This window comes from Oncorhynchus keta, chromosome 12, assembly GCF_023373465.1.
Source record: "Oncorhynchus keta strain PuntledgeMale-10-30-2019 chromosome 12, Oket_V2, whole genome shotgun sequence".
Lineage (NCBI taxonomy): Eukaryota > Metazoa > Chordata > Actinopteri > Salmoniformes > Salmonidae > Oncorhynchus > Oncorhynchus keta.
Genome location: NC_068432.1, coordinates 49,247,147 through 49,269,969, shown reverse-complemented (window position 1 = coordinate 49,269,969; position 22,823 = coordinate 49,247,147). Strand labels below are relative to the sequence as shown.

The 22,823-nt window shown below is 43.0% G+C and overlaps 1 protein-coding gene across 3 annotated transcripts in view; it reads right to left on the bottom strand.

Annotated features, from left to right (window-relative positions):
- The window catches only part of arhgap24 (Rho GTPase activating protein 24), a 280,471-nt gene that overhangs the window by 235,877 nt on the left and 21,771 nt on the right, over positions 1-22,823 (bottom strand). For all 3 annotated transcript variants that reach the window (XR_008061354.1, XM_052458552.1, XM_052458553.1), the window contains exon 2: positions 11,799-12,032. Coding sequence is in view for 2 of the 3 variants with exons in the window: in XM_052458552.1 (XP_052314512.1) it covers positions 11,799-11,984 (186 nt within the window). In the remaining variant the exon portion in view is untranslated. The remainder of the gene's footprint in view (positions 1-11,798; positions 12,033-22,823) is intronic.

Here is a 22,823-nt window from a genome sequence, read left to right as displayed (position 1 = left end):
TTCCAGTACCCTAGCAACAGCCTGATTTACAGAGTCCATAGAGGCTTCAGCACCCTAGCAACAGCCTGATTTACAGAGAGTCCATAGAGGCTTCCGTACCCTAGCAACAGCCTGATTTACAGAGAGTCCATAGAGGTTCCAGTACCCTAGCAACAGCCTGATTTACAGAGTCCATAGAGGCTTCAGTACCCTAGCAACAGCCTGATTTACAGAGAGTCCATAGAGGTTCCAGTACCCTGGCAACAGCCTGATTTACAGAGTCCATAGAGGCTTCAGTACCCTAGCAACAGCCTGATTTACAGAGTCCATAGAGGCTTCAGTACCCTAGCAACAGCCTGATTTACAGAGAGTCCATAGAGGTTCCAGTACCCTAGCAACAGCCTGATTTACAGAGAGTCCATAGAGGCTTCAGTACCCTAGCAACAGCCTGATTTACAGAGAGTCCATAGAGGCTTCAGTACCCTAGCAACAGCCTGATTTACAGAGAGTCCATAGAGGTTCCAGTACCCTAGCAACAGCCTGATTTACAGAGAGTCCATAGAGGCTTCAGTACCCTAGCAACAGCCTGATTTACAGAGAGTCCATAGAGGTTCCAGTACCCTAGCAACAGCCTGATTTACAGAGAGTCCATAGAGGTTCCAGTACCCTAGCAACAGCCTGATTTACAGAGAGTCCATAGAGGCTTCAGTACCCTAGCAACAGCCTGATTTACAGAGTCCATAGAGGCTCCAGTACCCTAGCAACAGCCTGATTTACAGAGAGTCCATAGAGGTTCCAGTAATCTAGGTCGCAGCACAGCTGCCCACAGTACTCCAATCAGAGCAGTAATCATATCCCCTTCCGGACTTGCACGCAACACACATAGTGAAATACCACACACCGTCTTTCAACAACAACCACCACAAATAATGTTTCAAATGATAAGAAATCTTCAAAGATTACAAATGAAAATTGTCTGTCTGGCTAAATTTGGCACTGAATGCAACTCAGTATTATTGTTGATTATTCTGTCCCAGGTAAATAAATGATCTGAATACATTTGGTACACATCCCCACCTAACAATTCATCAACAATCTGTCTGGTACTGTTATGACTGTCCAAACCATTCTGATAAACTCATTACTATTGATAAAGAGACAGATCACTTATCTCATCTACGATGATGAGAACATCTCTAATTGAAATGAGAGGATGAGACCAAATTAAAATAAGCAATCAGTGACTTTATTTCTAGATAAGATGCAAGTGACTCAAGATAATTTATGTGAGAGAGGAAAATTACATTAGTGGGAGTTGGGAGCTAATGAGCTGACTAATTGATTCTAATCTTAGTGTCACACCATCGTTTTATTAACAAGATGACTAAAGGGAATAGATGAATAGAAAACACAAGTTCCTTGGAAGACTAGCCCGTTGTGGGCTAACAGAGATCCTAATAAATAATCAACTCCCTGCATGCGTTTCTCCAGAATCCCAGGAGGGTTGTCATAATATAATAACGATTGGGTGAAACAGTCCTGGGGAAATAGAATGCAACATCGAAATAAAGGACAACAAAATCAACCACCTGTAATTTTAACTTGTTTAGCTTTCAGTAAATTGGTTGTGGCATCTGACTCACTGGGGAGATCTAAGCATGATGAAAAACAGGTTGAGACGCCAAGGTGTTGGTACATGTGTGTTTTTAATAGAAGGACACTTTGAGTAGCTAACTCATTAACTCCACTGCAGCTCCACACTTGATTATAGTTCTCACACTGCTAAGCAATAATCAACTGCCGCTGCCGTAGTAGTTTTACAAGTAGTAGTTCACTGTTCCCCATGTTACGCTTCTGTGTACAGCACAGTTTGTCCTGAGACTGCAGATACTGTGGAAAGATAGGGAGAGAGAGAGAGAGAGAGAGAGAGAGAGAGAGAGAGAGAGACAAATGAGAGAGACAGAGAGAGAGACAGAGAGAGAGAGACATAGAGAGAGAGAGAGAGAGAGAGAGAGAGAGAGAGAGAGAGAGAGAGAGAGAGAGAGAGAGAGAGAGAGACAAAAGAGAGAGACAGAGAGAGAGAGAGAGAGAGAGAGACAGAGAGAGAGAGACAGAGAGAGAGACAGAGAGAGAGAGAGAGAGAGAGAGAGAGAGAGAGAGAGAGAGAGAGACAGAGAGAGAGAGAGAGAGACAGAGAGAGAGGGAGAGACAAATAAGAGAGAGAGAGAGAGAGATATGAGAGCAAGTGAGAGACAAACGAGAGAGAGAGAGAAATGATAGCAAGCGAGAGACAAACGAGAGAGCGAGAGCAAGCGAGAGAGACAAACGAGAGACAAACTAGAGATAGAGAGAGAGAGAGAGAGAGCAAGCGAGAGACAAACTAGAGATAGAGAGAGAGAGAGAGAGCAAGCGAGAGAGACAAACGAGAGACAAACTAGAGATAGAGAGAGAGAGAGAGAGAGAGCAAGCAAGAGACAAACTAGAGATAGAGAGAGAGAAATGAGAGCAAGCGAGAGACAAATGAGAGAGTGAGAGAGAGAGACAAACCAGAGCAATCGAGAGACAAACGAGGGAGAGAGAGAGAGGGAAAGAGAGAGCGAAAGAGAGAGAGTGAGAGAGTGAGAGTGTGAGAGAGAGAGAGAGAGAGAGAGAGAGAGAGAGAGAGAGAGAGAGAGAGAGAGAGAGAGAGAGAGAGAGACAGAGACAGAGACAGAGAAAGGAGGGTAATGCACGTGGTCATTACAGACACTCGGGGAACCAGTAATGTAACTACAGAACTACAGGACTGTCCTGAGTCACGGCTCCTTAATCCACCAAGGGGCTAACGTTAGGTACATGACCATACATTTGTTCATACATGTTACATCCAGCAGTACAGTAACATCATCAAGGTGCCTCAATGCATTCACTATTCACTGTAATGTTAAAAAATATAATATTTATTTGGCTGTATCATATAGTGTTGTCGAAAAATAAATAGTTCAGTGAGGCTAGAAACTAATAATTAGAAATTAGCATTACTCATGTTAATACACCACAAGCATCTTTGCAGTAGATATCTCTACGTTTGATCACCACAAGCATCTTTGCAGTAGCTATCTCTACGTTTGATCAACACAAGCGTCTTTGCAGTAGATATCTCTACGTTTGATCACCACAAGCATCTTTGCAGTAGATATCTCTACGTTTGATCACCACAAGCGTCTTTGCAGTAGATATCTCTACGTTTGATCACCACAAGCATCTTTGCAGTAGATATCTCTACGTTTGATCACCACAAGCATCTTTGCAGTAGCTATCTCTACGTTTGATCAACACAAGCGTCTTTGCAGTAGATATCTCTACGTTTGATCACCACAAGCATCTTTGCAGTAGATATCTCTACGTTTGATCACCACAAGCGTCTTTGCAGTAGATATCTCTACGTTTGATCACCACAAGCATCTTTGCAGTAGATATCTCTACGTTTGATCACCACAAGCATCTTTGCAGTAGATATCTCTACGTTTGATCACCACAAGCATCTTTGCAGTAGATATCTCTACGTTTGATCAACACAAGCATTTTTGCAGTAGATATTTCTACGTTTGATGAAAAAGAATATGTACATAAAAATGACATTGAGTGTGAGGTTATTTTCCTGACACCACACTCCGAGGGCCCTCACCTCCTCCCTGTAGGCCGTCTCGTCATTGTTGGTAATCAAGCCTACCATTGTAGTGTTGTCTGCAAACTTGATGATTGAATTGGAGGCGTGCAAGGCCACGCAGTCATGAGTGAACAGGGAGTAAAGGAGAGGGCTGAGATCGCATCCTTGTGGGGCCCCAGTGTTGAGGATCAGCGGGATGGGGATGTTGTTTCCTACCCTCACCACCTGGGCGCGGCCCGTCAGGAAGTCCAGGATCCAGTTGCACAGGGCAGGGTCGAGACCCAAGGTATCGAGCTTAATGACGAGTTTGGAGAGTACTATGGTGTTAAATGCTGAGCTGTAGTTGATGAAAAACATTCTTACATAGGTATTCCTCTTGTCCAGATGGAATAGGGCAGTGTGCAGTGTGATTTCGTTTGCTTCGTCTGTGGACCTATTGGGGCGGTAAGCAAATTGGAGTGGGTCTAGGGTGGCCGGTAGGGTGGAGGTGATATGGTCCTTGACTAGTCTCTCAATGCACTTCATGATGACGGAAGTGAGTGCTACAGGGCTATAGTAATTTAGTTCAGTTACCTTAGCTTTCTTGGGAACAGGAACAATGGTGGCCATCTTGAAGCATGTGGGAACAGCAGACTAGGATAAGGATTGATTGAATATGTTCGTAAACACACCAGCCAGCTGGTCTGCGCATGCTCTGAGGACGCGACTAGGGATGCCATCTGGGCCAGCAGCCTTGCGAGTTTTGTTAGCGGTCCGTGTCGGTGTCACTGTACTGTCCTCAAAGCGAGCAAAGAAGTTGTTTAGTTTGTCTGGGAGCAAGACATTGTGGTCTGCGACAGGGCTGGTTTTCTTTTTGTAGTCCGTGATTGACTGTAGACCCTGCCAAATACTGTACCTCTGGTGTCTGAGCCGTTGAATTGCGACTCTACTTTGTCTCTATTGTGGAAGGACCACCAGAGGGCAGGCTGGGCTCATTGATAGTAGCCCAACAAGGCATGGGAGACAAGGTAACCAGAGGCAATTAAGCACAGCTGACGGTACTAATGACATACTCTCCTTCCCCTATAAGAGAGAGAATGGAACCAGCAGAGAGAGGGGAAAACTATCTCTGGAAGATGGCCACCGAGAGAGAGGAGCTATCCAGGAAGAACCACTAAGACGGTGACAATCCCTTGACTTTTTGTTGTAGCTTAAAGATAATCCTATTGTGTTCCTGTTTCATCTGGAGAAGAAGATGTATGTTTTTTTCCTTGGAAGATTTTCATTATGTTGAAATGTTTTTGTTGACCAAATGCCCTCAATAGAGAACTGTGTTAAATCAAGAGAACCTACTCCTGACTCGTTTATTCCACCTTCCCGCTTTAGAATGACATTGGGCCGCTCACACTATACTGACGCTTAGTTTGTTTGATTGCCTTGCAGAGGGAATAGCTACACTGTTTGTATTCGGTCATGTTACCGGTGGCCTTGCCCTGCTAAAAAGCAGTGGTTCCTGCTTTCAGTTTTGCACAAGCATGTTTGCAATAGATATCTCTACATTCGATCACCGCCAGCTTTGCTATCAGCAAAATGTTTCAACTTTATTTTTCACCCTCTTAAGCATCAACTTCAAAGGGTGTTTAACAATATGAGCTTCTTCTTATGAAACCCAAGCAGGCTGCGCTTAGCGGGGTTGATCTTCTAAACACATTAATATCTCTGCATCGAAACGAGAGTCTTTACATAACATTGCTGGCAATAGGAATTTGCATGTCACCCCCCAGTGACCACAGTAGTTCAACAGAGAGGACCACACAGGAAACGTATTCTGGTTATGAGTGATTCTGTCTTGATTCCTCTTTTTCTACTCATGATATCTGGTTGGGGTTGATGGATGTCACCAGGTTGTCCACTTGATATGGGTTAAATATAAAGGTTATTTACAGTATCGACTCGGAAGTTTTGTCACAACTAATTAGGAAGGATTGGACACGTGAGACTATTCAATGTAAGGACTGTAATGATACGCTGTTAAGAGTTGATGACATACAGGTTAAATAGAGAGGTGACGATACCCTCTGTACCCTTCATCACCCTCTCTTTAACTAGGATCCACCTTTTCAATTATAACCAATTGCCTTCTATGGATCAGGGGCATCTGATCCTAGATCAGCACTTCTACTCCAAGACCCTTTTAGAATACAGACTAGGCCACTTCAGTTATGGAAGCTGGGTTTGGGGTGATCCATCAATATCCTTTCTGATGCTTTTCAACAGAGAAGAAAACATTGCCACCAACTCACAGAAGTAGATGTTTTCCTCGAACGTAACCTTAAAAATCTCATCCACCCACGACCCATAGCAGGGCTGGTTTCCTGGAAGCCAGCCCAGCCCAGAACACCTCTCCTGGGTCAAACAGCTCGAAACATCAAGGTGGGCGGCAGGCAGGAGGAAGGGAACAGAACAACGTGAACACTACCCCATAGTACAGCTGTTCTTCTCTTTAATCAATCCACCGCTGAGCTGAATACGAGCTCTCTCTCTGATTGTCTCTGTCTCTCTCCCTCTCTCTGATTGTCTCTATCTCTCTGACTCTCTCTCTCTGACTCTCTCTCTGACTCTCTGACTCTCTGTCTCTCTCTCTCTCTGACTCTCTCTCTCTGTAACTCTCACACACACACAATCTGAGCTGAAACATTGAGCAGTACTCTGTTCCAGCCAGGCCAGAACAACGCTAGAGTTCCCTGAGGCTCGGAAGCCTCTGCCTTCCCTTTAGAAAATTGCTTTGCTCTTTGCTCGGGCTTTGAATGGAATTCCAGGAGTGAAAATCCAAGCTGGAATCGATTGAGGCAATGGTCATAGTTGAGTCAGGATTTCTTTGTAATGTCCCGCTGTCGTTTGTTCTACCGTCAATTATGTTTGTCTATTTATCCTTTTTCCACAGTAATGAATTCATGCAACTTGGGTGGTACACCATTTGTATCCCATACATATGACTAACTTAACTTGAAACTTGAATCCACACTACTGTTCAAAAGTTTGGTGTCACTTAGAAATGTCTTTGTTTTTGAAAGAAAAAAAAATGTTGTGCATTAAAATAACATAAAATTGATCAGAAATGCAGTGTAGACATTGTTGTAATGTTGTAAATGACTATTTTTAGCTGGAAACGGCTGATTTTTTTTTAATGGGATATCTACATAGGCCCATTATCAGCAACCATCACTCCTGTGTTCCAATGGCATGTTGATCATTTTAAAAGGCTAATTGATCATTACAAAACCCTTTTGCAATTATGTTAGCCCAGCTGAAAACTGCTGAAAACACCTGTGTACTACTCCCTTCACAGAACAGTGCAAACTGTCTCTAACCAGAATAGAAAGAGGAGTGGGAGGCCCCGGTGCACAACTGAGCAAGAAGACAAGTACATTAGAGTGTCTAGTTTGAGAAACAGATGCCGCACAAGTCCTCAACTGGCAGCTTCATTAAATAGTACCTGCCAAACACCAGCCTCAATGTCAACAGTGAAGAGGTGACTCCGGGATGCTGACCTCCTAGGCAAAGTTACAAAGAAAAAAACATATCTCAGACTGGCCAATAAGAAGACAAGATTAAGATGGGCAAAAGAACACAGACAGTGGACAGAGGATCTCTGCCTAGAAGGCCAGCATCCCGTAGTCACCTCTTCACTGTTGACGTTGAGGCTGGTGTTTGACTGTTGACTGTTTGACTGTTTGCCTATTGACTGTTGAGACTAGTGTTTTGCGGGTATTATTTAATGAAGCTGCCAGTTGAGGACTTGTGAGGCGTCTGTTTCTCAAACTAGACACTATAATGTACTTGTCCTCTTGCTCAGTTGTGCACCAAGGCCTCCCACTCTTTCTATTCTGGTTAGGGCCAGTTTGCACTGTTCTGTGGAAGGGAGATAGTACACACCATTGTACGAGATCTTCAGTATCTTGGCATTTTCTCACATGGAATAGCCTTCATTTCTCAGAACAAGAATAGACTGACGAGTTTCAGACGAAAGGCCTTTGTTTCTGGGCATTTTGAGCCTGTAATCGAAACCACAAATGTTGATGCTCCAGATACTCAACTAGTCTAAAGAAGGACAGTTTTATTGCTTCTTTAATCAGGACAACCGTTTTCAGCTGGGCTAACATAATTGCAAAAGGGTTTTCTAATGATCAATTAACCTTTGAAAATGATAAACTTGGATTAACTGACACAATGTGCCATTGGAACACAGGAGTGATGGTTGCTGATAATGGACCTCTGTACATCTATGTAGATATTCCATAAAAAAATCTGCAGTTTCCAGCTACAATAGTAATTTACAACATTAACAATGTCTATACTGTATTTCTGATCAATATGATGTTATATTAATGGACAAAAAAAATGCTTTTCTTAAACTCAAATGATCTCAACATTTTCTACACTTTTTCACCAAAAACAACTTCTTTTTTTTTGTCAGTGATGGGAAACGTGACTGTAACTAGGGCAGCCAGGCTAATGCACCAAGCAGTTTGTTCCAGCAGTTAATCTCCTTGGTCTACAGAGAGAGCAGTACACACACACACACACACACACACCACACACACATACACCACACACACACACATACCACACACACATACACCACACACACACACATACACCACACACACACACACATACCACACACACATACACCACACACACACACATACACCACACACATACACCACACACACACACATACACCACACACACACACATACACCACACACACCACCCACACACACACACACACACACACACCCACACACACGCACGCACACGCACGCACACACACACCCACACACACCAACACACCCAAACACACACACACCTTCTCTAATCAAAAGAAGACAAAACACCAAGTGGGCGCCTAAAGCTCTCCCTTAATGTGGACACGGACCAGGCAGGTCAGACTCCCATAATGCATCACTTCACGCCTTTCACTCAGGGGGTACTGAGCTGTTCTGGTCAAATGTAGTATACTATATACCATACTATATACCAGGACCAATAGGACTCTGGTCAACAGTAGTGTATTATATACCAGGACCAATAGGACTCTGGTCAACCGTAGTGTCCTATATACCAGGACCAATAGGACTCTGGTCAACAGTAGTGTACTATATAGGGAATAGGGTTCCTGTGACTATGAGTTTAGGTGCAAAGCAGCCACAGCAGGGTGATGAAGAGGCTGCATTAACATGGGTATGAATTATCCCAGTCAGCCACAACAGGGTGATGAAGAGGCTGCATTAACATGGGTATGATTTATCCCAGTCAGCCACAACAGGGTGATGAAGAGGCTGCATTAACATGGATATGAATTATCCCAGTCAGCCACAACAGGGTGATGAAGAGGCTGCATTAACATGGGTATTAATTATCCCAGTCAGCCACAACAGGGTGATGAAGAGGCTGCATTAACATGGGTATGAATTATCCCAGTCAGCCACAACAGGGTGACGAAGAGGCTGCATTGACATGGGTATTAATTATCCCAGTCAGCCACAACAGGGTGATGAAGAGGCTGCATTAACATGGGTATGAATTATCCCAGTCAGCCACAACAGGGTGATGAAGAGGCTGCATTAACATGGGTATTAATTAGCCCAGTCATGGAATATGATGTCTCGTTAGCTCTAATGGCTGTCTGACACAGGAGCACCACAAGCATCTTCCTGACTCTGTTGCCCAGGAAAACAGAAAACACGATAATAGGAAGGGCTAATTGCCTCAGATATGATGCTGGTTGCCTCAGACATGATGCTGGTTGCCTCAGACATGAAGCTGGTTTCCTCAGACATGAAGCTGGTTGCCTCAGACATGATGCTGGTTGCCTCAGACATGATGCTGGTTCCCTCAGTGTGACGACCCTCCCACTCAGTCTGCCGAAGTCTTTCTCTTTGCTCTCGTTTTCCTTAATAGGATGTCGGTGGGCGGAGCCCGGAGGGTCGTCAGAGAAATGGGACACACCTGTGCTCGGGTGTGTCACAAGGACAAATACACCACTTCCCCATTCATTCATTCATGAGGAGATTCTCTCTATGCAGACACATTTACAGATTTTGGTTGTGGCTGTTTTGTTTGTTTGCGTTGGCACCTTTCAGCACCCCTCATTATCACATGTAAACACGCGACCACTCACTTACACTACTGACTAAACACACTCTGTTGTTAATTGTATTTACGTTACTTCAGTTAATAAATATATTTTGTCATTCTTTATCTCCACGTTGTCTCCGTCTTGTTACGAACTTCGAGCCGGTTCGTGACATCAGACATGTCATAGATGTCATAGATGCATGCACACGTATGCACACACACGCAGCTCACTCATCACATTATCTCCTAAGGCATCTAAATGTCTACGATAGAGAAGAGGCAGGCCATTGGGGATATGGTATAGAATAGAGTGGGAATTGGGAATACTATGGGAATGTAGTCTGGGATCTGCCCCGCTGGAATGTCAGGAATGAGAGTTGGGGGGTTAGAGGTCATGGCATCGAGTATGGGGGGGGTTAGGACGTGTGGTCTTGCCATCAGCACGCCATCCTTCTGTCTCCATGTTCCTGCCAGTACACATCTTTCCCACACATAATCATCGACACAAAGAACACAATGTACCAGAGGTAGGGGATGGCATAGTTATGTAGGCCAGCGACTTATCAACTCTATCAATGAAAATGAAATGTAGCGAATACTGCACGAGTATAAATACGCTAAATATACAAAAGTATGTGGACACCCCTTCAAAGTAGTGGATTCGGCTATTTGAGTCACTTCCGTTGCTGACAGGTGTGTAAATTCGAGCACACAGCCATGCAATCTCCATTTACAAACATTAGCAATTGAATGGCCTTACCGAAGAGCCCAGTGACTTTAAGCGTGGCACTGCTCTGCTAGAGCTGCCGTGGTCAACTGTAAGTGATGTTATTGTGAAGTGGAAACGTCGAGGAGCAACAACGACTCAGCCGCCGAGTGATAGGTCACACAAGCGCACAGAACGGGACCATCGACTGCTGAAACATGTAAAAGTGGTCTGCCCTCGGTTGCAACACTCGATACCGAGTTTCAAACTGAAATTGAATGGCAGGTCACACTTCACAGGCTATCTGCATTGTCATTGTACCTTAAACTTGTACTGTATATCTCTACATCTGTACTTGTACTGTATATTGTCATCCCGAGTGGCGCAGTGGTCTAAGTCACTGCATCTCAGTGATAGAGGTGTCACTACAGACACCCTGGTTCAGTGGTCTAAGTCACTGCATCTCAGTGATAGAGGTGTCACTACAGACACCCTGGTTCAGTGGTCTAAGTCACTGCATCTCAGTGATAGAAGTGTCACTACAGACACCCTGGTTCAGTGGTCTAAGTCACTGCATCTCAGTGATAGAGGTGTCACTACAGACACCCTGGTTCAGTGGTCTAAGTCTCTGCATCTCAGTGATAGAAGTGTCACTACAGACACCCTGGTTCAGTGGTCTAAGTCACTGCATCTCTGTGTTAGAGGTGTCACTACAGACACCCTGGTTCAGTGGTCTAAGTCACTGCATCTCAGTGATAGAAGTGTCACTACAGACACCCTGGTTCAGTGGTCTAAGTCACTGCATCTCTGTGTTAGAGGTGTCACTACAGACACCCTGGTTCAGTGGTCTAAGTCACTGCATCTCAGTGATAGAGGTGTCACTACAGACACCCTGGTTCAGTGGTCTAAGTCACTGCATCTCAGTGATAGAGGTGTCACTACAGACACCCTGGTTCAGTGGTCTAAGTCACTGCATCTCAGTGATAGAGGTGTCACTACAGACACCCTGGTTCAGTGGTCTAAGTCACTGCATCTCAGTGATAGAGGTGTCACTACAGACACCCTGGTTCAGTGGTCTAAGTCACTGCATCTCAGTGATAGGGGTGTCACTACAGACACCATGGTTTGAATCCAGGCTGTATCACATGTATCACATTGTGCGCTGCCATTGGGCGGCACACAATTGGCCCAGCGTTGTCAGGGATTGGCCTATGTAGGCCGTCATTGTAATTAAGAATTTGTTCTTAACTGACTTGTCTAGTTATGAAATAAAATAAAAAACATGTAGCACTACACTGAGAGACACACAGCATTACAGCATGAGGTTCAGCGGTCACTCACCAGGGCTTTAGTCTCCTCCTCGTCTTTGAAATAGTGTAGCTGTTCCCCTCGAAGTACGAACCAGCGTGTGTGCCAAGTCTTCACAAAGCCTCCCTGCTTCCTCAGCCAGCCACACCTGATGACGTTCTGCCTGCCCAGGCCTCGGCCATGCTGGGGACTACTGTTGGACACGGTCTGCTCTTCCATGGTGGTGGTCAGGCAAGAAGATCCCCACTAGTCCTCTAGAAGATCGCCCTGTTAGCAGCAGAAAAGAGAGAAGAAGGTTATTGAAGCCAACTTTAATATAGAGGACAGGAGAGCTGAAGGTCCCTAATAGTTGCTCTGTTATCCGATAATGCCAGAATCTATTGATCTGTGAAGCCGAACGGCATTACTACCAGAGAAAGCTCCTAAATTAATGTTACTTCGGCATGACCTCAAGTCAAGAGAAGCTGTAGACAGAACAGCTGATCGTGCAGATATAGGAACGGACGTGTAAGGCAGACCCCAAAGTGACTTTCCCATCAACTGTGTATAATATTATAGGCACAATGGAGGCCCACAGGGGCGGCAGGGTAGGTTAGTGGTTAGAGTGTAGAGGCGGCAGGGTAGGTTAGTGGTTAGAGTGTAGAGGCGGCAGGGTAACCTAGTGGTTAGAGTGTAGAGGCGGCAGGGTAGCCTAGTGGTTAGAGTGTAGAGGCGGCAGGTAGCCTAGTGGTTAGAGTGTAGAGGCGGCAGGGTAGCCTAGTGGTTAGAGTGTAGAGGCGGCAGGGTAGGTTAGTGGTTAGAGTGTAGAGGCGGCAGGGTAGCCTAGTGGTTAGAGTGTAGAGGCGGCAGGGTAGCCTAGTGGTTAGAGTGTAGAGGCGGCAGGGTAGCCTAGTGGTTAGTGCGTTGGACTAGTAACCGGAAGGTTGCAAGTTCAAACCCCCTGAGCTGACAAGATACAAATCTGTCGTTCTGTCCCTAAACAGGCAGTTAACCCACTGTTCCTAGGCTGTCATTGAAAATAATAATTTGTTCTTAACTGACTTGCCTAGATAAATAAATATAAAATAAAATAAATAAATAAAAGAAACAACTATTCAATTAGGTTTTGTAACTCTTGTCACAGAAGTGGTCGTAAAATGCAGAAATGTTGAGATGATGTTTGGTCTCAATTCTACTAGATTTTGAGCTTTCTCCTTAAACCTTGGGATGTTGATTATTTGACCATAATGTGTTAATAATTTCTTCCTTTACAACTCATTCATTTCTATGTCCATTTGTGATGGCTATAATACAGTAAGTAGGGTGACTTTGGTGAATGTGCTCTCTGTGACGTATACAGAGTGCTAGATAAAATGTAATGGCTCATTGTAAGACACAAAGAATAGTTTGTTATCCCAAGCGTGGTGCATACGGCCAGCTGAGTGTATTCTGTAGATGTGGGTGTGCTTTGGAAAAGTCATTGTTTTGTTATTCACAGAATGGCCATAGATCTTTCACCACTGGTGTGCTAATGTCGGGTGCTGTAAACTGAGATACATTTAATATGTGAACGTTATTTTTGATTTAACTTCGACAGTTGTTCTTGATTATTTCCACATTCTGATTCGTTGTTTTATTTTCTCATGTGATTTTCTCTCAAAGGTTAGTTAGTAAGAGAGTTGGAGAATTTTAATTTAAAATATACTTTTTATGATTAGTTATCTTTTATATCTTTAGTATTCATCTGACTGTTTTGATAAAACTGTATCTGAAGTTGCTATTGGACCAATCAGATAATCTGACTATTTTATGTTCATTGAAATGTGGATTCATCTGTGACTTAATGAAACGGTTCTCTTGTGGTGAAGGAGATACAATACAAATACAAACACTACAAAACAATAAACTGACCAAATAAATGAAGATAAACACAAAATACTCCGACCAGGGCGTGACACGTCATGTACCTTCAGTTATGTGTTTGGTCTCACAAGGAAGAACGGTGTGGTGGGTGATTCTGTAACGGTTCTCTTGTGGTGAAGGAGAGTCGGACCAAAAATGCAGCGTGTAGATTGCGATCCATGTTTATTCAACTAACGTAACACGAATCTAAATACAAACACTACAAAACAATAAACGTAACGAAAACCGAAACAGCCTAATACTGGTGCACATACACACAGAACAAGGACATCAGGACACTAAGGACAATCACCCACGAAACACACAAAGAATATGGCTGCCTAAATATGGTTCCCAATCAGAGACAACGATAAACACCTGCCTCTGATTGAGAACCACTTCAGACAGCCATAGACTTCCCTAGAACACCCCACTAAGCTACAATCCCAATACATACACACCACATACAAAAACCCATGTCCACACCCTGGCCTGACCCAATACATGAAGATAAACACAAAATACTTCGACCAGGGCGTAACACGTAATGTACCTTCAGTTATGTGTTTGGTCTCACAAGGAAGAACGGAACATTCTTTTGTAGCTTGCTTACAGGAAACGTGTTACCTAAGGACATTTGTATGTCTAAAGAAGACAATGATACCAGCCTAAAGGACACGTCTGGGGTGATGCTGCGAGCGCCATGAACTACTTGGTCACAAGATTGTCTACAGTGACTACAGTGCTGGCCGTCCAAATCGAAACACTTCTGTCCGATGCAGAATAAGATGTGTTCAAGGGTGGATGGTGAAGGGCTAACGTCCCGAAGTGACTCTTCTTATTAACTGTATACAAGAATGTCCTCTGCGTTGTCTTAGGAATTCAGCCTTCTCTGTGTTGATCTCGCCAACCCCCATTGTCTCACCTCTGAGGAGCAGAGGTGACGTCATGCAGGTCTGATACCTGATTGGAGGTTAACTTTACAGTAGTACTATTGGTCAACAACTCAGATTTTGAATCAAGACAACACAAATGCTTATAAAAGGGTCTTAGATTCATTGTTCTTTTATTTTTCTCTTTCTTGTTCCTGAACTGCTTTCTCTGTCACTCTCTCTCTCTCTCTCTCTCTCTCTCTCTCTCTCTCTCTCTCTCTCTCTCTCTCTCTCTCTCTCTCTCTCTCTCTCTCTCTCTCTCTCTCTCTCTCTCTCTCTCTCCCTCTCTCTCTCTCTCTCTCTCTCTTGTCTTGTAACTTAAGCTGTATGCCTTGTATATGAATTAATTCATTTTACAGTTATTAAATACACTTGTATTTAGAATTCCATTTTCAGACATTTACTAATTGTCTATTGATGTAACTCAACTATAGTGTTCTGTTTCTGTAAATCAAATAGTGTTCTGTTACTGAAAATTAAATATAGTGTTCTATTACTGTAACTCAACTATAGTGTTCTATTAATGTAACTGTAGTGTTTATTACTATAACTCAACTATAGTGTTCCATTACTGCAACTATAGTGTTATATTACTGTAACTATAGTGTTCCATTACTGTAACTATAGTGTTCTATTACTGTAACTATAATGTTCCATTACTGTAACTATAGTGTTCTATTACTGTAACTATAATGTTATATTACTGTAACTATAGTGTTCTATTACTGTAACTATAGTGTTCCATTACTGTAACTATAGTGTTCTATTACTGTAACTATAATGTTCTATTACTGTAACTATAGTGTTCCATTACTGTAACTATAGTGTTCTATTACTGTAACTATAATGTTATATTACTGTAACTATAGTGTTCTATTACTGTAACTATAGTGTTCTATTACTGTAACTCAACTATAGTGTTCTATTACTGTAACTATAGTGTTATATTACTGTAACTCAACTATAGTGTTATATTACTGTAACTATAATGTTATATTACTGTAACTATAGTGTTCTATTACTGTAACTATAGTGTTCTATTACTGTAACTCAACTATAGTGTTCTATTACTGTAACTATAGTGTTATATTACTGTAACTCAACTATAGTGTTATATTACTGTAACTATAATATAATAATATAATATGCCATTTAGCAGACGCTTTTATCCAAAGCGACTTACAGTCATGTGTGCATACATTCTACGTATGGGTGGTCCCGGGAATCGAACCCACTACCCTGTCATTACAAGCGCCATGCTCTACCAACTGAGCTACAGAAGGACTGTAATGTTCTATTACTGTAACTATAGTGTTCTATTACTGTAACTATAATGTTCTATTACTGTAACTATAGTGTTCTATTACTGTAACTATAATGTTATATTACTGTAACTATAATGTTCTATTACTGTAACTATATTGTTCTATTACTGTAACTATAGTGTTCCATTACTGTAACTATGGTGTTCTATTACTGTAACTCAACTATAGTGTTCCATTACTGTAACTATAGTGTTCCATTACTGTAACTATAGTGTTCTATTACTGTAACTATAGTGTTATATTACTGTAACTCAACTATAGTGTACTATTACTGTAACTATAGTGTTCCATTACTGTAACTATAGTGGTCCATTACTGTAACTATAGTGTTCTATTACTGTAACTATAGTGTTCCATTACTGTAACTATAGTGTTCTATTACTGTAACTATAGTGTTCCATTACTGTAACTATAGTGTTCTATTACTGTAACTATAGTGTTCCATTACTGTAACTATAGTGTTCCATTACTGTAACTATAGTGTTCCATTACTGTAACTATAGTGGTCCATTACTGTAACTATAGTGTTCTATTACTGTAACTATAGTGTTCCATTACTGTAACTATAGTGTTCCATTACTGTAACTATAGTGTTATATTACTTTAACTGAACTATAGTGTTCTATTAGTGTAACTCAACTATAGTCTCTTGCATTTTGCTAATTATCTTTATGGAGTCAGATACATGTTTTAACAGGCTAATTGCTTTGTCTCATTATGGGTGCATGTGATGTACAGTGGGGAGAACAAGTATTTGATACACTGCCGATTTTGCAGGTTTTCCTACTTACGAAGCATGTAGAGGTCGGTCATTTCTAAAAAAAAAATCCAGAAAATCACATTGTATGATTTTAAGTAATAAATGTGCTTTTTATTTCATGACATAAGTATTTGATCACCTACCAAACAGTAAGAATTCTGGCTCTCACAGACCTGTTATTTTTGCTTTAAGAAGCCCTCCTGTTCTCCACTCATTACCTGTATTAACTGTACCTGTTTGAAGTCGTTACCTGTATAAAAGACACCTGTCCACACACTCAATCAAACAGACTCCAACCTCTCCACAATGGCAAAGACCAGAGAGCTGTGTAAGGACATCAGGGGTCAAATTGTAGACCTGCACAAGGCTGGGATGGGCTACAGGACAATAGGCAAGCAGCTTGGTGAGAAGGCAACAACTGTTTGCGCAATTATTAGAAAATGGAAGAAGTTCCAGATGACGGTCAATCACCCTCGGTCTGGGGCTCCATGCAAGATCTCACCTCGTGGGGCATCAATGATCATGAGGAAGGTGAGGGCTCAGCCCAGAACTACACGGCAGGACCTGGTCAATGACCTGAAGAGAGCTGGGACCACAGTCTCAAAGAAAACCATTAGTAACACACTACGCCGTCATGGATTAAAATCCTGCAGCGCACGCAAGGTCCCGCAGCGCACGCAAGGTCCCCCTGCTCAAGCCAGCGCATGTCCAGGCCCATCTGAAGTTTGCCAATGACCATCTGGATGATCCAGAGGAGGAATGGGAGAAGGTCATGTGGTCTGTGGTCTGACGAGACAAAAATAGAGCTTTTTGGTCTAAACTCCACTCGCCGTGTTTGGAGGAAGAAGAAGAATGAGTACAACCCCAAGAACACCATCCCAACTGTGAAGCATGGAGGTGGAAACATCATTCTTTGTGGATGCTTTTCTGCAAAGGGGACAGGACGACTGCACCATATTGAGGGGAGGATGGATGGGGCCATGTATCGCGAAATCTTGGCCAACAACCTCCTTCCCTCAGTAAGAGTATTGAAGATGGGTCGTGGCTGGGTATTCCAGCATGACAACAACCCGAAACACACAGCCAGGGCAACTAAGGAGTGGCTCCGTAAGAAGCATCTCAAGGTCCTGGAGTGGCCTAGCCAGTCTCCAGACCTGAACCCAATAGAAAATCTTTGGAGGGAGCTGAAAGTCCGTATTGCCCAGCGACAGCCCCGAAACCTGAAGGATTTGGAGAAGGTCTGTATGGAGGAGAGGGCCTAAATCCCTGCTGCAGTGTGTGCAAACCTGGTCAAGAACTACAGGAAATGTATGATCTCTGTAATTGCAAACAAAGGTTTCTGTACCAAATATTAAGTTCTGCTTTTCTGATGTATCAAATACTTATGTCATGCAATAAAAAGCTAATTAATTACTTAAAAATCATACAATGTGATTTTCTGGATTTTTGTTTTAGATTCCGTCTCTCACAGTTGAAGTGTACCTATGATAAAAATATCTCTACATGCTTTGTAAGTAGGGAAACCTGCAAAATCGGCAGTGTATCAAATACTTGTTCTCCCCACTGTATGTATACTATACTGTATATACACATATCAGGTATTGCTGCAAACTACAGACTAACATGTAAATATCAATGGTGTGACCACATCCCTGAAAAGCAGGAAGGACATCCAGGGTCAGATCTGATAAATCTAACCACATTACCATGTTATTGTTTTGTACTATTCACTTTCCATGCAGTGTCCCAGCCTGTATTCTGTAGCCTGTAGCCTGTAGCCTGTAGCCTGTAGCCTGTATTCTGTAGCCTGTAGCCTGTAGCCTGCAGCCTGTAGTCTGTAGCCTGTAGCCTGTAGCCTGTAGCCTGTAGCCTGCAGCCTGTAGCCTGCAACCTGTAGCCTGTAGCCTGTAGCTTGTAGCCTGTAGCCTGTAGCCTGTAGTCTGTAGCCTGCAGCCTGTAGCCTGTAGCTTGTAGCCTGTAGCCTGTAGCCTGCAGCCTGTAGCCTGCAGCCTGTAGCCTGCAGCCTGCAGCCTGTAGCCTGTAGTCTGTAGCCTGTAGCATGTAGCCTGCAGCCTGTAGCCTGTAGCCTGTAGCCTGTAGCCTGTAGTCTGCAGCCTGTAGCCTGTAGCTTGTAGCCTGTAGCCTGTAGCCTGTAGCCTGCAGCCTGTAGCCTGTAGCCTGTAGTCTGTAGCCTGTAAGCCTGCAGCCTGTAGCCTGCAACCTGTAGTCTGTAGCCTGCAGCCTGTAGCCTGTAGCTTGTAGCCTGTAGCCTGTAAGCTGGTAAGCCTGTAAGCCTGTAGCCTCTAAGCCTGTAAGCCTGTAGCCTGTAAGCCTGTAGCCTGTAGCCTGTACAGTATTTAGATTTTTTCCTGATAAACAAATCATTGATGTGGTGTGACACACAGAGACACAATGTCTGTTTGTCTGGGTTGTGAATGAAGGGAGGTAATGTCCATGTGGGAGGAAGGAGGTCTAGTTAGAGAGCTAACAGTAGACATTTGACTTCAGATTCTAGGCCAGGTGCTGCAGACTGTTCTAGTGCACTCGCCAATTCATTGATATATTTGTTGAAGAGGGTGGGGCTTAAGCTGCATCCCTGTCTCACCCCACGGCCCTGTGGAAAGAAATGTGTGTATTTTTGCCAATTTTAACCGCACACTTGTTGCATGTGTACATGGATTTTATAATGTTGTATGTTTTTCCCCCAACACCACTTTCCATAAATTTGTATAGCAGACCCTCATGCCAAATTGAGTCAAAAGCTTTTTTGAAATCAACAAAGCATCAACAAAGCAAGACTTTGCCTTTGTTTTTGTTTGTTTGTTTGTCAATTAGGGTGTGCAGGGTGAATGAATACGTGGTCTGTCGTAAGATAATTTGGTTAAAAGCCCATTTGAGATTTGCTCAGTACATTGTTTTCCCTGAGGAAATGTACGAGTCTGCTGTTAATGATAATGCAGAGGATTATCCCAAGGTTGACGCATATCCCACGGTTGTTATTGGGGTCAAATTTGTCTCTACTTTCGTGGATTGGGGTGATCAGTCCTTGGTTCCAAATATTGGGGAAGATGCCAGAGATAAGGATGATGTCAAAGAGTTTAAGTGTAGCCAATTGGAATTTGTGGTCTGTATATTTTATCACTTCGTTGAGGATACCATCAACACCACAGGCCTTTTTTTGGGGTTGGAGGGTTTTTATTTTGTCCTGTAGTTCATTCAATGTAATTGGAGAATCCAGTGGGTTCTGGTAGTCTTTAATAGTTGATTCTAAGATTTGTATTAGATCATCTATATGTTTTTGCTGTTTGTTCTTTGATATAGAGCCAAAACGATTGGAGAGGTGGTTTAATCAGGTCAACACCCGCGAGGTGGATGGTATTCCAGGGAGCGTTCTCATAGCAAACAGAGAACAGCTGGCAGGCATATTCACAGTAATTTCCAACCTCTCCTTGTCCCAATCTGTAATCCCCACATGTGTTAAGATGACCACCATCATCATTCTTGTTCCCAAGAACTCTAAGGCTTCATGCCACAATGACTACCGTCCTGTAGCACTCACATCTGTAATCATGAAGGGCTTTGAGAGGCTGGTTATGGCAACACATTCACTCCACCATCCCAGACACCCTAGACCCACTCCAATTTGCATACCGCCCCAACTGACCCATAGATGACGCATTCTCAATTGCTCTCGACACTGCCCTCACCAACCTAGATAAGACGAATACCTTTGTGGAAATGTTGTTCATTGACTACAGCTCTGCGTTCAACACCATTGTCCACTCCAAGCTTGTCACTTCAAGCTTTAGGACTCTGGGTCTGAACACCTCCCTCTGCAACTGGATCCTGGACGTCCTGCTGACGACACGATGGTGGAAGGCCTGTTCGCCGGTGAAGATGAGTCAGCCAATAGGGGACAAGGTCAGTGACCTCCTCCAACCACACAAGCCATAGACTATTCTCTCTGCTTCCGCACGACAAGCGGTACTGGTGCAGTAGCATAATTTCTCTGATTCTCTGTAATAATGTTATTGGAATAATAATAATGCATTTTATTTTGTAAAGTGGTTTCTTGCATCAAACAACACAATTAAACAATGTGGACACCTGCTTGTCTGAAGGACAAGTGGATTAACAGGTTCATGTCAAGCCCTTTTTTCAAAAGCCTCATTGAATGAACAGTAGGCCTACATTGAACACCACACACTGTAGGCCGAATGATAGAACAGCTATTTCCATGTTAAAATGTTATGGGATGCATTTTCTCCATTGTTTTTGATGATATTAAAACTTGAAACTATCAAGCTGATTTTAATGAAACCACAAAAATGTGTGGGTTGGCTCAAAGTGCAAGACACTGACGAGAAAACATCATTGTTTTGATGACCTGGAGACTCTGCTGTCAGCTCCTTATTGCTCTGCCACGTTGTCATCAGCAGAGAGCCTAGTGTGTTTTTGTTCTCTTTGGGCCCAGATGACATCCAGATGTTGTTCAACCATGTGTGGAAGTGCAGCAGCCGGGCTTTCTGTGGTGACAAAGATCCCCTGTCACAGCCACACTACCAACACACTACTTCCCCATTAATAAACAGCCACATTACTCCTAGCCTGGTTCCCAAATCAGTTTGTGCTGTCTGGCATGGCAATGACCAGTAACATGACGTTGGCCTGGGGCTAGGTTTATGACAGTCATAAATACCTCTCCCGACCTCTTTCCTCTCTCTACCCTACTGATGTTACATTTGAAACCCCCTTGGTTAACATAGAGATTCTGGGAACATCAGAAGGTGGGGGAAAATAACTATATTCTGGTAATCCGACCAATTGAACATATGCGGTGGTACTTAATGAATATGATGTCAGTTCGGTTGTCATCTGAGACATTCTCATCAATAATAAGATGACATATACTCTACAGTGTAAAGTCTGCACATCAGAGTTATCGGATTCAGATGGTATTGTTGTTCAATTTAAATGTTTGAATATGAAATTATTCGTGATGGGATGAAATGTGATTTTAGCTTCTAAAATGTGAGAATTGGGTTGTCATGAGTAAATTAGGCCCGACTCAGTGGCCCGCCCACGTGAAGAGACATGGGTTGTAAACTATGAAACCCTTTTCTCCTTCCACTATATAAGCCCTTGACGAAAATGTAACCTCCTGTTCCGAGGATGTGAGGACGACGGTCCGATGTCAGAATGGTTCAGATAATAACTACAGAATGAAGCCAACATCAGCGTGAGCTTTGGTTGCGAATGGTATGAACTTTGAACTCTTATTCACTACAGAAGTGATACCTCCTAGCCGTTGAGTTAGCAACAGCAGCTGCAAACGAGGGTTAGGAAGGAAGTAAGCATAAACTCACATGCACAACGGAACATCCAATTAGGATTATTGCTAGTATCACTTAGGATCACTTATGCTAGGATCAATTAAGATACCAGCCTTAGTAAAGTTGAACATTTATTTTGAGTCCTTTAACTCTACAGCTACAGCACTCACCAATTTTATTCTCAGAAGTCCATAGGCCATCCCTGTAGACTGCCCAAAACTAGTGTCTTACAGCTGTAGACTTATCATATAGTTATCATTTTAGGATGGTAGCCTAAGCAACACCCCGCAAATTAGGAAAGCCCGAGATATGACATTAGACAATGCCATGAAAGGGTCATTTTGCCAAGACCATGGACGTAGATAGAATACAGTCCAATTAGATGATTTAAGGTGGCATAACTATATTTAGTTTTGTTTATGCTTTCCTTAATTTTGTTTCATTTTCTTCGGCACGTAGAAAGTGATAGAGCCATAAACAACTTCCCCATACAACCATCAGTTAGTGCCACAACGCCACTCATTTGGGAGGAAATGTAATGATATATTTCATGAGTGTGTGTGCGTTATTAACATCTGCCTAAGTTACTGCCCAGATCTTCTGTCCAGAACGGTGATCCCAATCTGGACATCCTCTGCCGAGCCATGGAGAGGGCTTCTTCATTTGCAGACAACCTACCCGGGTCGACCACCAGATGGGGACCACCACAGTTAATATTAATTACGGAAAAATTATTTTATAGAATAGCATGTCATATCACTTAATCCGGCATAGCCAAAGACACGACACCAGGCAATCACTAACCCCCTATTAGTACACGGAACAGA